Source organism: Linepithema humile, chromosome 3 (assembly GCF_040581485.1).
Source record: "Linepithema humile isolate Giens D197 chromosome 3, Lhum_UNIL_v1.0, whole genome shotgun sequence".
Lineage (NCBI taxonomy): Eukaryota > Metazoa > Arthropoda > Insecta > Hymenoptera > Formicidae > Linepithema > Linepithema humile.
In genome coordinates, this window is record NC_090130.1 from 26,399,288 (window position 1) to 26,416,084 (window position 16,797).

Here is a 16,797-nt window from a genome sequence, read left to right on the forward strand (position 1 = left end):
AACGAAGCTACTGGAGGCAGAGAAACTTACTTATAGAATGCTACGGAATTGTCGTGATTTCTATTATCGAGAACTTTGACTTATTCAAAATCGAGCATGTATTAGCGATAATTCAACAGATATTTCATAAAATAAAGAACTTTAAATTATTAATACCAAAATTGTAATTAGTTAATAAAACCTTGTTGGTAATTAATATATATATGCAAACTCTCCATTAAATAATTTTGCTAAAATTATTCACAAGCATACGCTATTATGCGATTTTTATAATTATTTGATAAAAAATCTTAGTCGATAGTTCGTCAAGAATTTCTTGATCATAGTGAAATGAATGTATACAAAGTTTGCAATTAGGAGGTTAATCTCTCGCCGCACTACCTGGCCTTAATATCGATCGTTTAAGGCTACCACCAGACAGGTGACGCTCATTCGTCGCGACACCACGTGCCGCGCATCGCCCACACATGCAGCAAGGTTTTCTCCCCTGTATCAGGTGGTCGCCGCGCAATGCAATAAACATATTCATAGTTGATGTAAAGGGTTAGACGGTGGTGGATATCGACGACCGGCCCGAACAGGGTGAGCGGCGGGGACAGCCCGAACTTGTCGCATTCTGTATGCAAAGTGCACAGGGCCGAAAAGCCGGTCCCGCGCGTGGAAAAAAGGTATTATAAAAAAATGCAAGGTTACCCACATTTTTTTTTATTCGGCCGAGCCGCACCGCGAGAGGGCCAAATGAGAAGAGGCAGGCCACGATGAGGGAAGAGAAGGATGGAGAGCGAGAGGGCAAGACGGTAATAGAGGGGTGAGGGGAGGGCTGTGGGCGAGAAAAAGAGTTTAGTTATCGTCGGATAATACCCTCGCACTTTTTACGCAGGCACCTACGAAGGGGCTCGTGGCTCAACCTAATAAAAAGTTAGGTGAACTGTCGAGAGTTACGTTTATTACTCGACGAAATTAGGTGATCTTCGAGTCGTTTGAGTCGACCGAGGGGATTTTTTGGCGGAGACAGAGTCGGCCCGCGATGATCCCTAATGCGTTAAATGCTGTCAGGATTACATCCATTTATTCAGTCGAGTGATTTTCTTTATAAATATATAACAATATTTTCAGAGTAAGATAACGAAAGTAAAATTTTACATTGTACCAATAAATCTTTTATTTTTATTATGTTTTACACTACAAGAATAATCAAATTCTTATTATAACTTTCTTAAATTAAATATATAATTGCACAATAAATTAAGATTTTCTCTAAGAAGAGTTCACTTAAAATTGTGTAAGCAATAAATTTCTATTAATTACATATGACCTTTTAGTGTTATATTATATGTGAATTAACTCGAAATGTAACTTGTTGAAATCTTTTGTCCCTTAAGTAATGAATGGCAGTACAATTATCTTTCTTTTTTCTTAATTTACTTAGAAAGTAGTTAATTTTCTACAAAAAAAGTTTATTTTACGTTATCTTAGTTTGAAAATATCTTGTTTATTTTACATAAAAAAAAAAAAAAATACGCTCTTTCACACACAAATAGATAAACACAAAATATTGCTCCGAAAAATCGGCAAATGTCGAATAACAAACACTTCTCGCGCCGAAAATCTCAAAAGGACTTTAAAAATCTTGAAATTTCGTGAATAAAGCCAAAGTTACACGATCGTGCACACACAAGCAAAGATTCTCACATACATCTTCGTCTGTGTTTTCTCTCTAAAGACGCGTCACCATAGAGAATCGGTAGGGATGCGAGGGTGGCCATCCTCCGTAATTGAAAGAGGACGCATCGAGCTCGAAGAGAAAACTAACGAAGAGGGACAGAAGCCGCATCCTGCAGTATATGTCCTCTTTTGCCTCGAGGAGCGTACACGAGAGCACGAGGGAGAGAAGTGAGTAAGGTCGGAGGAAGAGAACGGCCAAAACACTCATTGGAAGGAGCGAGGAGGGAGGATGAAAGCCAGGAGGGGCAAGGAGCTGTCTCAAATTTGGTTGGCCGTCGCTTTCCACCGTTCTGGGATGCGTGCCTATCTCAGTTCAGGAGGGAATCGGAGGAGATCGACTGTAGTCGACTATAGTCGAAGGTGGGGAGTCGGTGCGCCGAGGAGAGACAAGAGGAAGCGAGCTAGGAAAAAGGAGAGAGAAGGAAGACGGACGTGTTTCGGCCAAGCATTTGGATGAGGAAGAAGGAAGAACTTCCAAGCGAGAAGAAGTAAGAGAGAAAGAGAGAGAGAGAGAGAGAGTGAGAAAGGGTGAGAGAGAGAGATAGAAACGTAATAGAGGAAGCAAGAGATTCGAGTTTCAACGAAGAGAGCGTGAGAGAACGACTAAGCTTTTGTAAGAAAAGGAGAAAGTCCGAACATCAGACGAAGAGAGCAATGTTTCGTCGACGACTGGGATGAGAAGGGAGAAAGACGTTGGAGAGAAAACGACGGAGAGAGTTTGAGGGAGACAACAGCAGAGCACGAGGGGGAAGCACGCTAAGGTTCGGAGAAGAGAAAGACGGAGAATCCGAAGAGTCGGCAAGTGACGAAGAGCGGGGGGTATCGTGATCGCTTAGAAGAGGCGAGGGGCGGAATATGGGCATACGGGAAGGGCAGAGGGGTGGAGAAACGGTGCCTTGGCGCGAGCCCGTGGACTCGGAACTCTGGAATTTCAACCTACAGAGTAGTGCCGCCGTTCGCGCGACACGGTTGTGCGTCGCCGCCGTGGTGAGCGTGTAATTTAAGTTGAGTGAGAGAAAAGAGAGAGAAAGGAGAGCGAGAGAGGGGAGGGGCGGATGGAGAAGTAACACTAAGGTGCTTGCGATCATTTCGTTCAGTGTTGTCGTCAGTAACAGTGGATATGCGGTGATGTTAGGTGATTGCCTTTAAGACACCCACGCAAGTAGACTACAGAAGATAGATTTTTTCCGTGGCAAGTGGACAGCAATTGTGACAAATAAAGTGACTATCAAAATTATTCTTTCGAAATCGCATGATTTTCTCATCTACCGAAAGAGACTATTTCGCGTCGGCGATGCGCCGGTCAACATGTGAATTGTGAACTGTACGCGCGTCTGTTTTTGTTTTCTTTCGTTCGTCCCGGCGTTATCAGTGTGAGGCATCTTGTTAAAAGCCGCGTTTCTTCCTACCCGAGCTTCCTCGCAATTGGAGTAAGTGATTACCATCTTACCAGTTATCGCCGTTGTCGACACGTCGTCGCATCGAGATCGACGATGCCGTACGTGGTGATCGCGCAACATCGAGCGACGCCGAATTGGATGTTCGTGTCCGGAGTCAGTGCGGTCATATGATAAATGTAGAACACGCTGTATCCCCGTTTTTCTTTTTGTTTTTACCTTCCTTTTCTCTCTTTTTATTTGATTCCCTCCTTCCCCCCTTTCCCCCCATTCAATTTTGGCCATCATAACCATTTGTCTTGCCGAAATTAGTGAATCTTTGCACGTGACTACTAGTGATGTGTTATTTCGCGCTGTCGAACGGTGCATTTATTCATGTGCTATCTCGCGTAGCTTGATACGTCACGTGTCGTTCTGCTGCGTCACAAAACGCGATCCGAGAGGTGATGGAGTGAAGCAACGGACTGGAAAGAAAGAGAGAAAAATTGTTTTTGCCATAGAGCGTGCGCGCGCTTACGGGCGCATGACGGGCATGTGCATGTTGCTCAATTTAATTCTGTTCGCGTTCGCGTTGAGTAGGAATTACTGTACAGTCGCGTACATATTGATAAAACGCGTGACTTAACAGTCGCGTGACAAAAGGGTGAAAGAAGAGAGAGAAAGAGAGCGAGAGGACAATATGAGTGAAATGACGAGTGTCGAAACGCAGCAGCAGCAGCAGCAGCAACAACAACAACAACAATACGTAGGTGGTAGCTCGAATTCAGAGCATCACTGCAAGGACTGCGGTGTCAATTTCGAGAGTGAGAAGAGTCTGGAAGTGCACGTGCGCTATCATCAGGAAAACCTGCTAAATCAGTGGGCTAATAAAGCGCAGCAGCAGGAAGAGAGTAATAATAACCACAGCAAGACTGGCAATCATAATAACCACGTCAACCGCGACGTAACTGTGCCGACGGACTCGAGTGATCCATCATCAATGTCGCCTTCTCAAGATCCAGCATCCTCGCAGCAGCAGCAGCAGCAGCAGCAGCAGCAGCAACAGCAACATCAACATCAGCAGCAGCAGCATCAGCATCAGCAGCAGCAACAACAGCAGCAGCAGCAGCAGACGCCTCAACAGCAACAGCAGCAGCCTACTATACATGCAATTGCATGTCCGTCGTATGATCCGTTTCAAGCATCAATGTTTACCGAACCCAGCTATTTTATTCAAAACGATCAATCATACATGATACCACATCACTTCTCGCCTTCGCAAGAAGAAGCACAAAGTAATGGCGGTAACGGTAACTACACTTCGCGCTATCATCCGTATCCGCCTTATTCTACGGATCGTGTGGCATCTAACTCCACTAGCCCGCAAAATCCGCCGTTTCAGTGCGACAAATGCGGCATTGTTTACGAGGACGCGAATCAACTAGGCGAGCATATGAGGACGAGCCATTTAGATTCGCCGAGTGCGTATCCGTCCGCGCCTCAATATCAACAGTTGGGCAACAGTCCCCAGCAGCAAGGCCAGCAGTTGCATCCATCGCCGCCTCTTTCAAACCAGCCTCAACAACAATCTGCCTACGATTATAATGGCGGGCAGACAAGCAAGGTGGACGTGAAGCAAGAACCTGAAGAGCAGGCAGAGATTCTCGATCTGGATTCTCACAAAGTGCAAACGCATAGATATGAAGAAGAACTCATGAGACTTCAACAGCAGCAGCAGCAACAACATCAGCAACAGCAACAGGGTCTCCAGATGCAGATGCATCATCAGCAAGTAATGCAACAGCAGCAGCAACAACAACAGCAGCAGCAACGAATCGGGTCGCATTCGGTGAGTTCTATGCTAAGCTGGGCGCCATCGGCCGCTCCACCCCATGATTATCATCCCGTGATCCCGACAATGGGCCCCATAGACAATGTCCCGCCGATAACCGATCAGAGTCAGTTCATACGCGGCCAGCACATGCCCGTGGAACACGGACATCAAAGTTCCACGATAATCACGAGCACGCAACCGATATCGAGCCATCAGATGCCGGCAGGTTTTGTGCAGCAACCGCCGAAAGCGCCTGGCGCGATGGCGAATCAATCTTGGAAAAGCAACGAGCCGCGTCGACCGAAGACCTACAATTGCTCCGCGTGCAACAAGTGGTTTACCAGCTCTGGCCATCTGAAAAGGCATTATAACACGACATTGCACAAAAACGCTGTCAAGAACGGTAAAGAGCCTGATCCGGCGTCGTTACCGATTAGCGCTCATCATCATCCCGCTAGAGATAACAGCGCTGCTCATCCGGGCAGCGGACGAAACGGCGGCGCACCCACGCGCTCCCCGGACTTATCTTCAAGGAGTCCCCCAAACTTGATGGCAGGTCCCTCGGGCGAGGCGACGGGGGACCTGCTTCACACGCCCACCATGCCCTGCAACAACAATTCCAGCAGCAGCAACAGCAGCAACGACTCCTCGGCAGCGGCACTGGTTCAGCAACAGCAGCAACTTGTCCACCTGCCCCACTCGGGAATAATGCCGCTCAATTCGCCAATTCCGTCGCCGTTGGCGGGGCATCATCAGCAACAAATGGGTTCTGTGCCTCAGTTGGGCCTCCAGCAGCAGCAGCAGCAGCAGCAGCAGCAGCTTCACCTGCCAACGGTTTCACCGGGCCAATCGGTGCATTCCACGACTTCGCCCATGCCTCCTCCGGTGGTATCGCACATGAACTGCCCATCATCGTCCCACCACACGTCGCACATGACTTCGCCGCAAGGTACAGTCCATCCGGTCCGGATGATTTCACCCACGGTGATGGGGGGTACTACGATGCCTCATCAGCAGTACCCAAACGCCTTGCCCCCCCACGTTACAACTACTACCAACATCCCGGCGGTCCTGCTGGAATCTACCAAAGTGGTTATCCCAATACAGCTAACTACTATTGGTAACGAACAGAGCGAGCAGCAGCAGCAGCAACAGTCGGATATGCTGCCCAGTTTCGGGACCATCGAGCAAAATCTTATGCCGAGTTTTCAAGCATTCAGCATATCTAGTAGATTAGTAGTAGAACCGAGTCAATTACAGCCTATTAACGTGGGGGGGCTAAGTGCGGAGGAAACTATTCCTCAAGAATCATACGATTCTTCCGCATCGAAGTATGATCTATTTTCATCAACACGTAAGATGCCCGATGAAACAATGTTCCTTTTTGCGAGTGACATCTGCGTGGAGGCGGAATGTTTGTTAAGCCAACGGCTGGAGCAGACACAGCTCCATGATTTTGTTTGTGAGAGAAACAATAATATCAAGTTAGAAGCGAAGGAAGATGTGGACCCAAACATGCTCGGCGCGCAACCTAAAAAAGGGCGCAAGAGCAAAGCCGGCACAAGCAAGCAACGTCAAGTTATCACTACTAACGAAACTAATTGCATTTCGCAAGACGGCTTTCATAAATGCTATGACTGTGACAAGACCTTCAACAAAGCCTGCTACCTTACGCAGCATAATAAAAGTTTTCATTCGGGTGACAAACCGTTTAAGTGCGTTCAATGCGGCAAACGTTTTCCAGATGAAGTAGTGCACGGAAAGCACATGCAAATGCATACATTAGCAAGAAGGCATCAATGTGATGTATGTCCGAAAGTTTTTGCCCATAAAACAGATCTTAAACGACACTCCTGTGTCCACACTGGTAAAAGACCGTTTAAATGTGATTTATGTGGCAAAGGTTTTATCAGACAAGATCATATGAAAAAGCATCAGAATACACATACCAAGAAAGCACGGGCCCTAGCCACACGGCAGTGTGCACGGTTTGGTCAGCGGTACCAACGGTGCAACACTCCACGATTTAACGTTCAACATAACATCATCAATGCTGGAGAAGCAACTCAATGCTTCGAAAATAACCCACAGCCCGACTATAGCGAAAACGAAAAAAAATCTCAGTGAAGGCTTTAGCGCGATCTCGATGACAGAAAGGTAAGATTTTCCGTTGCTCAATAGATATCAGCATTATTTATGACAATTTCACAATCCATTTTTGTTTTTTCCTTTATACATAAAATATGTTAAATATCATGTTATATTTTGCGATCAATATGATAAACGAGAGCAGTTTTATATTTTTTTCTTAATTTAAATAATTTAATCTTTTTTATACTTCTATTAGAAAGCAATTTGATTAAGAAATTGATATAAAACGATTCCTGATTCTTCGAAATTTTTTTGACTTTTTCTACATGTATGATTCATAAAAAACTGATTAGATATTTACAACTTTCTGACTTTCACAGTTTAATTGAAATTATTGCGATGTTCAGAATTGATTCGGAGAAAGTGACCGAGAAATAGCAAGATCTTTTTCTGTGCTTCGTTGTATTAATTGATCAATTTGATGGATTGTAATTTTAATTCTCGCAAATGACTCATTGATATTTTGATGACGATCTGCAAACGCAACACTTTGTAAATGTCACTTTTTTAAATAAGTGAAAGGAAGATTAAAATCTGTGTTACACTTTTATGAGCTGTACAAACTATTTTAAATATATACAATTGTGTATTATATTATAATTATTACAATTATTGTAATAACATAGACAAAAAGGGCTTCTTGATATAACATCACAATCGTGAAATATGAGAGATTACAAATCAAAGAAATGCTATAATGCTAATTGTATTTTATACTTTTTTTTTCTTTTATATTACGATTATATTATTAATAATTATACATTTATCAATGTCGTTCATTTTGTGCTATTTTCATATCTCTATATGTTTCCATATTTGTTAAATTTATGTGACGTGATAAATGAAAAAAAATATGATTAAAATAAAAACAAGTGTTGAAAAATTTATTTTTTCATTTTTAATCATTTTTTTGTTCCATTTAAAGCACGCATGTCCGATATGCCTGACATGTCGACGAGACGCGTGTAACTTCATGAGAGAAGGCATTCCTGTCCCCGTGTGTACATTATATTTGTTTTTTTCTATTTTCTTTTATTTTCTTTTGTTTATTTAAATTATCAATGAGCCTTTTTTGCTTTATTATAATAATTATTAATTGACAATTAACAATTAATAATTATTATAATAACTATTATATTGTATTAGAATAATTATTGTAATAATTGTTTTGTTTTTTGATAATTATTAGAATAAACATAATAATTAAGAATTATATAATAACTTATCAATAATGCATGCGTAATTATATAATATACGCAAAATAAAGGTAACTATTGATTATGAAATTTCATCTGATGATTGCAACAGATGTAGAGAAGTATATTGACAATGAGGAAGCACGAAATAAAGCACAATTGTAGACGCATAATTATTAATAGTAACTGTAATATCAAAAACGTAAAAAGTACAAAAAAAATCGCCGAACATAAAAGTTTCTTACTTTTAGTGTTTTTAATTATCATTGATCTTTCTCATGCCATTAAAATTTTATAAAAACAAATCTTTTCTGCTCGTATTATTCCAATTCTGGACACGTTTTTACAGTCGTGTCTGATTCATTTATTTACAAGCCTAAGGTTGCCTAAGTTAGTTATTCGAGGTGGACTTTGCTCGCATTTTTATGTTACTCATGTGTAAAATCGTATACAATACAATTACATTACAATACAATTATAAATAATGACTTCTCATCTATTAATTTTGTAAATAATAAATATGTAAAAATATTGCACAAACAATAATCTAATATCTTTTTATTCCATATTTTAATTGTTCCGTGAATTGTTAAAGCAATTATCGCATGAAGTTTTGCTCTAGTTATCAGTAAAAATGATAAACTATTAGATTATCATTAGGTGCTTTCATTCTATCTCTGTTTTGTATATTTTAAATATTTTGTATAGACTGATACGGAAATATTTTAACATATAATATATTCTGTTATGTGAGAGTATACTTAGTGATATTTTTATTTTATATTTATTATGGTACTTTTCTTTTAAAGTTATATTGACACAGTGATTTGTTCAATAGCTGTGCTGTGAATATTTATACTTATTTGTATATTCGCTGTATTAAAGTTTATCAATTAATGTTAGCTATTTTCGCAGCTCACACAAATCGTTCCACGTATTGATGGCACTAATTAATCGATGCATGATTAATTAATGGTAAAACGAGCCAATCACCGAGACTGCGATCCATCTTCACGGAGCAAATTTCGAGAACGCATACAAATATGCAATTGTGGTAAATGTCCACCTCGCTCTAACGAAATAACATGTTCATAATCGTTTTTTTGCCACTTGTTTATTGAAGTGATTAGTTTCAGATCTGCTCATTTGATATTTTACGTTAATTATTTAAGCTTGTATTTTGTGCCCGTTGTTGTTAAAAAGAATTATCTCCAACATGGACTGTGTACGAGCATTCAATCAAGTTTGTTTATTTGTACTTTTATCTCAGAAATGAATAAGAAATATGCTTATTTGGTCATTGTTCCGTTAAGAAATAAGTTTATAATATAGATATATATATTTTGCATTACATACAAGGTGGGTGTTCATTCGAAACAGTTTGCATTTTTGAGGCACTTGATCGATTTTTTAATAGAAAACAAAAATTAAAGAATTGTTAGTTTATTGCTTATAATATGTGATCTTTGTTGCTCTTGTGAAACAAATAAAATTTTATATTTTATTTATAATTTTCATGGTGCATGCATAAGTATTGTTATTTGAATTAAATTTATATATTCATTAATATTATATATCTTAATTTTAATATTAATTAGATATGCTAATGGTCATAATTGATGACTTTTCCTAATTAAAAATAAGGAAAAGCAAAAAAACAAAATATTTAAAGTGATTCAAAAATGCAGACTGTGACAACGAATATTATGTACAAAGTATTTCTAAAAGAATAATACAAAATTTGCAAAAATTTTAGTGCATTAAAAAAAAACTTTTTTCACTAAATATCTGTTTGCAAATTTGTTTTTTTGTAGCTATTTCAAAGTTTAGAAATACTCAGTACAAGACAATGCGCGCACGGACGTAAAAAGATAGTCCCACACATGCGGAAATCGTGAACACACCACCTATTTGCGCGAGCATATGCGCCTTCCAAAACTACGTTTTGTTTATTATTAAAAAATAATAAACATAATAATATTGACATATAATATCGAGCGGTAACACGGTAAATGATATATAGCACTCTTGCCATTTTTACTACGTAATGTCACACCCGGAACAGACTACCTCAGAGTTCAGGAATTTAACGATGAATGAATGGAGAAAAGAAAAGATGAAAAAGCCAATGCAATAATATTATTATAATAAAAGTAGCGAAACATCCGTGCGGGCGAAACGACGTGCTTTCGCACACTGCATTTTTTGACAACTCTAATTGCATTTTTCATGCTTCCTCTACCACATTTTTAACGTAAAGCGATGGTAATTCTTGTATAATTCTGTGAAATAGCCAAATTGAACGTCCGAAATAATACAATACTTCTCTTTTTCTTCGAGAGTGTGTTTAAACATTTACGTGCTACTGATGCGTTTTCTTATTATTTTTGTATTAACCTCTTAACGCGGAAGATAACTTGTTAACTCCCTAGTTAGCTCGGGCAAACGGTACTGGCGTGCGATAAAACCGTGTGTTAAGAGGTTAAAAGGTAGCAAATAATTAAAAATTTAACAAGGATTGGGCAAAAAAGATCAAGAAAAAAGAGGTCAGTAATGAAAATTATTTTTGTTACTTTTTCGAATCGCCCGCCGGTTTAATCAACTTATTATAGAACATTAATACATCTTTAGAACTTAATATAGAAGCGTACGAATGATGAGAGAAAAACGTGAAAGATAGAAAGAAACAAAGGAAAACTGACGTACGTTCTTTAGAGACATATCAAGCAGTGTTACTGTACGCTCAGTTTTATTATAAATAATTGTAAACGAGCGCGTCAGTAAGAGAAAACACGCGTCTCGATTGCGATCGAGCCATATCATTGTTTTACGATCAAAGCGATCAAACTTTATGAGAGAATGCGAAAAGGAACTGCAAAGTTCCGTCAATTTTGTTCGTCTCCGTGTCGCGAGAACAACCACGAGCTATATGTAAGTGGTAATAATTCTTGTTCAGCGGTGATAATTCTTGTATAATTTTTCAAGAATTTTTGAATAGCGATTTTTACGTATAATCGTCCGCGATACATACGAATTTTCTTTGTTTCCTATATATTATTACAGTTGAAGCTCGCTAAAGTTAATAATTGCCCTGTTCCTTCATATACTTGTCGAACGAAAATTTGTAGTTCACATTAGAATGAGAAAAAAAAACCAGAGAAAATCGTGCGTTTATTTATTAATTTACGCATGTGTTAGAGTAAGATTGGGGACTGAGGGGAATGTTCCTCTAAGCGAGGCTGCTCAATCCCGCCGATGCAAATTTAGCAGAGTTTGACTGTAATAATTTTACCTCTATTAGCGATTAAAATTCAATTGTTCTAATTTCCAACAATAGTTATATTATTGACTAGCATTGTGTTTATTATTATTGATAAAATTATTTTTTGATAAACGTAATACGTAACTTTTTGTACATTTCGTACACAATTCACGAACGCCTATTGTGAAAAGTGATCACCATTTTGGCACATTCCGCGTACGATATGATAATTTGAAGACATATGTGTGTGCATATACATTGGTGGAATTTCCAAGCGTATTTTAGAATTAGGATTATATATATCTTAAGTTTTTTAAGTAACTTTCTAAGAAAAAAAGGAATTTTAATTTTTTAAACAATTTTTAAACGTATTGAAATCTATTCGCGGATTTTTTTAAGGGAGTAATATCTTATTTTAAATATGTTTATTTTAAATATATATCACACAATGTATATCACAAATATATGTCAAAAATCAATATAATAACCTGAAATACAATTCTTTGCTAAATATTCAGTTTCAAAATATTGGAAAAATAAGTCAATATTTCGAAAATTTCGGAAACATCATACACGAATTATAAATTGACACAATTTTCGAACAAATGACAGAAAAATCTGTAGAACAATATTGAAGTTTTCTGAAGTTTTTACGCTGAGGATTTTCTAAAAGTATTGTATTTCAGGTCAGTTTACTTATCTTATAATATTGATAAGATGTACATATAAATATTTCTTCCCAAATTGTCAAAACTATAGAAAAAATAGGAAGAAAGATAGTGACAATGTTGAGACATAGGTTTCTCTTAATAAGAATGTGATTCTAATATTCCATGGGCATTTTCTTAAAGAATGTACTAAAAGACCGCAAATTGATTGCAATGCAAGAAAAAAAACAGACATATTAAAGAGAGAAGTTTTCTCTCATTTCGTAATGATGTAATTTCGCACTGTTGTTTATATCTTTTTGTGCCATAACTATAAAGTTTCAGCGAGAAGGAGAGAATGTGACTCATTACGAAGTTATCAAATTTTTTACGTAAAGCATTGTCAAATATTACGAGATGATATTTCGATTATATTTTACGTCTATATATTTTGAGGACTCGCTTTATACGTAGGATGGCACATACTTACCTCTAAGATTTTTAACAGTATGTATTTTACATCTATATATTAATATCGCTTTATTCCAAATGCAAAATAGCGACGGTGCATGTGTTTGGTTCCTTTTGGAGGACAGAAACAAAATAAGATTTGAAAGCTGGCAATTGTTCGAAAAATCATGAAATCAAAATCAGTATAGAATAATGATTCTTCGAAACGCATATTACCGCGTATTATAGAATAATCTGGAAAATTATTTGTGCACATTGTCTTTCTATGCTGATTTCAAGATCATGATTTTTCGGGCAACTTTTTAAGTTTTAGAATAATACCTTTTTAGAAGTTTGCATACCCACATTGCTGTTTTAGTCCTAAGATGCATCCCAGTTATAAAAAATGTTTTATTTGACATTCACTGCAAGCATAGTAATGTGATTCATGATTATTTTAAGCATTATTGAAAACAAAAAGACATTTCGAGTTTATAAGCAATAATTTGAAAATAAATAAATATTGCAGAGTCGCAAACAGATTTTTAATCCCGCTTATGCATCTTAGAATTGAGCTTTCAACTGGCACTGTGGGAATTTCATATTGCAGCTAGTCATGATACTTTTTAATAATATTTTAACAGTATGACTTAAAAAGAAAGTTTTATATTTTCAATGTACAACTTAATCCACATTTGACTCTTTTTTTGTTTTTTAAGTGAACACGTAACAACAGATCTGACTCTCTATATAGATCTGTATTATAATGATGCTTTGCGAAAGAATGTGTCGATGATTGCGAATAATATATCACATCGTGATGAAACGCGCGGTAAGAAGTGCGTGAGGAAAGAAAGCAAGAGAAAACGGTAAAAAAATTATTATAATAATGTACGTTTTTGTTTAAAAAATTATTATAATAATGTATCCGTTTTTGGTTAAAAATATATATATTTTGTTTCTTAAAATAAAGTGGAAAAGTGACGACACTTTTTTTTTTTTTTATTATAGTATTTTTTTTTCCTTCTCATTTCCTTTCTTTCCTGATGTTATTAATCACTTTACACTTCATAGATTATATTGCATATATTTTATTTGTTGTTTGTACATTGAACAAAATTGACAAGATCCAAGTTGTACTACAAGACGAGTAATTATTCGCACTAGCACGGCTGTCTGGTTTAAGAAACAGGAAGAAATATTGAAAGTTTGTAAGAAGGTTTTATTTTCTACTTGAAATAAAGTGCTTTATAAATATTTTTCTCTGTATACACGAATTTGTAAACTGTTTTGTATATTGGTGCAGTTTCACACTTATCGTACAGCATTCAGCGAAACTTGAAACATGGTGTATGATGCATGGGAACTGAACGGAGTTAATGCGTATGTTATGTTTGTTCGTGATCGAGCTTCATTAAATTTCGATGAGCGAAACGTTTCGTCCGCTTTACGAAATCCATGGATTCCTCCTGTTTTATACATACTGTTTGCACGGGCATTTTTTCTCGCGCTTTTATTGGCCAATTTAGTTAATATCAGAGTACAGACGCGCGGCTATGTACGCGCCCGCGAGATTCCATGAAATATCCCGATCACGGCGAGTCGCCCATCCTCCCGATCTGTACCATTACACCCACCAATCCTTCCCTTCTATAATCCTTTTCCCCGTTCCCCTCCCTGGCCTCTCGTCGCGTACTCGTAACCTTGGGCATTCTGTAATTTAGCAAATTGTTGCGGACTCGACGAAAGGAATCGCTCGATTCGCGGGTGCTTCGCCAATAGCGATGATGGTATCGTTCGTCGCGCTTCGACGACTCCGGGCAAAAAAGAGTAAATAAATAATCAGAGAATCGAAGAGAGAGAAAGAGAGAGAGAGAGATAAAGGATGTCCTGCGAATTCTTACGGGCAAGACAAAACGCAGATTTCTTGCACGCGACTCGATCGTTCCGAATCGATGGTAAGTTCGGTTCTTCGAATTTCTTTGGCTCTAAGAGGATTTTGCACTAAAATCGAAATGCATTTGTCATTACATATAAAAATAAGTTGCCATTAAACAAATATTTTGGAGAATGTTAGAAGCATCAAAATACTTTTCGACTTATGATTTGTAAAATTGTGCAGTCTTTCTTACGACGGTTTATCGCTGAGCAAATTATACGCGCCGTGCATCTGCCATATCGTTACCTAAAGATTTGTGATAGCGTACGCGCGTCCTAATTGAAAGTTAATCAACGTCGGCCGAAAAGAAGGACCTTGCGAAGTAAACGCGAATCGAGAGTTCACGCAGCGGTATAGCGGGGTGCAGGGAAAAAAAAATGAGAAAAGAACGAGCGGCCAGACGACGAAGATCGATAGTCGTCGTCGATTTAATTGCGGATTACGCGGCAATGATTACTTAATGGCCCCTTTCCTTGTTTCGCAGCAATAATAATTAATGGCCGAGCTCGGTTCGTCGGGCGCCCCTGCTCCGCTATCAGCGAGTCCACATCGTTGTTAGACTTAGGCAACATCTACCTGATGACGAAGCAATATATTGATGAGATCTATTTGCGATTTATAAGACGAAGAAAGGAGAATGGGAGGAGAGAAGTAGGGAGTGAAAGAGAGAGAATGAGAGAGAAACATAGAGAACGAATGAGGAGAGAGCAGAGGATGTATAGCGGATAAGAAAAAGTAAAGAGAAGAAGCGGTGTTAGGTGTAGTTCATTGTATTGTATTATGCGTCTTCTAGCTAAAATTTTTATGTTTTTTAATTCGTTGTGAACGAATGTTTTTTGGTATAAATATATATATATATATAAACAAAAATAAATCTATATATATATATTATATATTTAAATTCTAGACTATACGAATTCTAAGTGAGAAATCAATCAACGAGCTGCGTGGCGGCTACCGTTATATCCCGCTGCGAGAACTCACGAGCGATCGACGATGCATCGTCTTAAGCGTCACAATCGAGATCCACGAAGCGCGAGATGTGTGTTTAAACTCATATCCGACACACACACGCACACACACATAGACACACATTTAATGCTGAATGCGGATGAAATTTATTCGTCCAGTACAGAGATCCTCGTTTCATGTAAATGCGAAACGAGAAATTGGACAACCGCATCTAGCGATAAATGTGTGATGAAGCTACGAGTCTCGCGAGAGCGACTCATTCCGTAAGAAAATCGGCGATCGTCGATCCGAAATCGCCGAATTGTAATATGCTTGCCGAGGCGATGCGCATCGGAAAAGCCATCCGATCGTCGTTGCGCGATTCGCGCGCATTCTCGATACCGCTGCGAATAAAAATTTACAATTAACTCTGTAACTACGTCCTTACGAGAAAAGCTCACTGCCGCCACGAGACGAAATTCAAGGGTGTTAAGAGAAACGGAAAGCAGAAGTGTGAAAACTCGAGCGGATCTCGATTCACTATGTGAGAATCGGCCGCGTGGATTCGTATACAAGTGCATCCGCACTCGTGCGCCTCGTATACGCGACGCGTGTTGTGCCGATTAACGTGTTTGACGAACGCCATACACACAAGTACCTCATGATACAAAACACATGTACAAATGTTCATACGTTTTCAGAATATTAGCTAATTAATAAATAATGAATATCCAAGATTGTGCAACCGACTCTTTGTGGCATCAATGAATTCTCCCAGTCTTCCACACCTTTCGTTATTCTTCTTCCCTTTCCGATTATGTATCTTATTATTATAGATTTTTCTTGTTACACCGAATACCGGTAAGATAATAATTTGCTATAAGGACAATCGCCGTACGCGAGGGAACGAAACGACCGATCGGAGGATGGTAAGTATTCGCGAAGAGGAAAATTATGGTATAATAACCGTAATAGAAGCTAGTATCACAATACACTTACATTATGACGCGCATAACAGAGTAATTTATTTAATGACTTGTGTGTCGCTGTTTACGACATTTAAGCGGCAAGGCCGTTAAATAATTATCGGCGTTTGAAGCACGCGAATTTGCTTCGTAATAAGCATCTCTTATGGCGCGACGATGGAGTGAGATAAATCTACAATAAACTGTTCGAGAAAAGGTGAGTATCGGTAGAAATAATTTGATGTTGTTTTCCCGTAGATAAAATTTTAAAATTTAGAAAACTTAAATTTAAAAAGTTAAA

The 16,797-nt window shown here is 38.4% G+C and overlaps 1 protein-coding gene across 1 annotated transcript; it reads left to right on the forward strand.

Moving 5' to 3' along the window:
- The first annotated feature begins 557 nt into the window (after positions 1 to 557).
- On the forward strand, positions 558 to 16,280 carry LOC105673460 (transcription factor Zelda-like). Its single transcript, XM_012369112.2, has 2 exons — positions 558 to 7,092; positions 9,198 to 16,280. The coding sequence occupies exon 1, from the start codon at positions 3,802 to 3,804 to the stop codon at positions 7,060 to 7,062; it is 3,261 nt and encodes a 1,086-aa protein (XP_012224535.1). The 5' UTR covers positions 558 to 3,801; the 3' UTR covers positions 7,063 to 7,092; positions 9,198 to 16,280.
- The last annotated feature ends 517 nt before the right edge of the window (positions 16,281 to 16,797 follow it).

Bases quoted from the DNA above. Each gene is read 5' to 3' on its own strand.
- LOC105673460 (XM_012369112.2), top strand. From the start codon at position 3,802: ATGAGTGAAATGACGAGTGTCGAAACGCAGCAGCAGCAGCAGCAGCAA.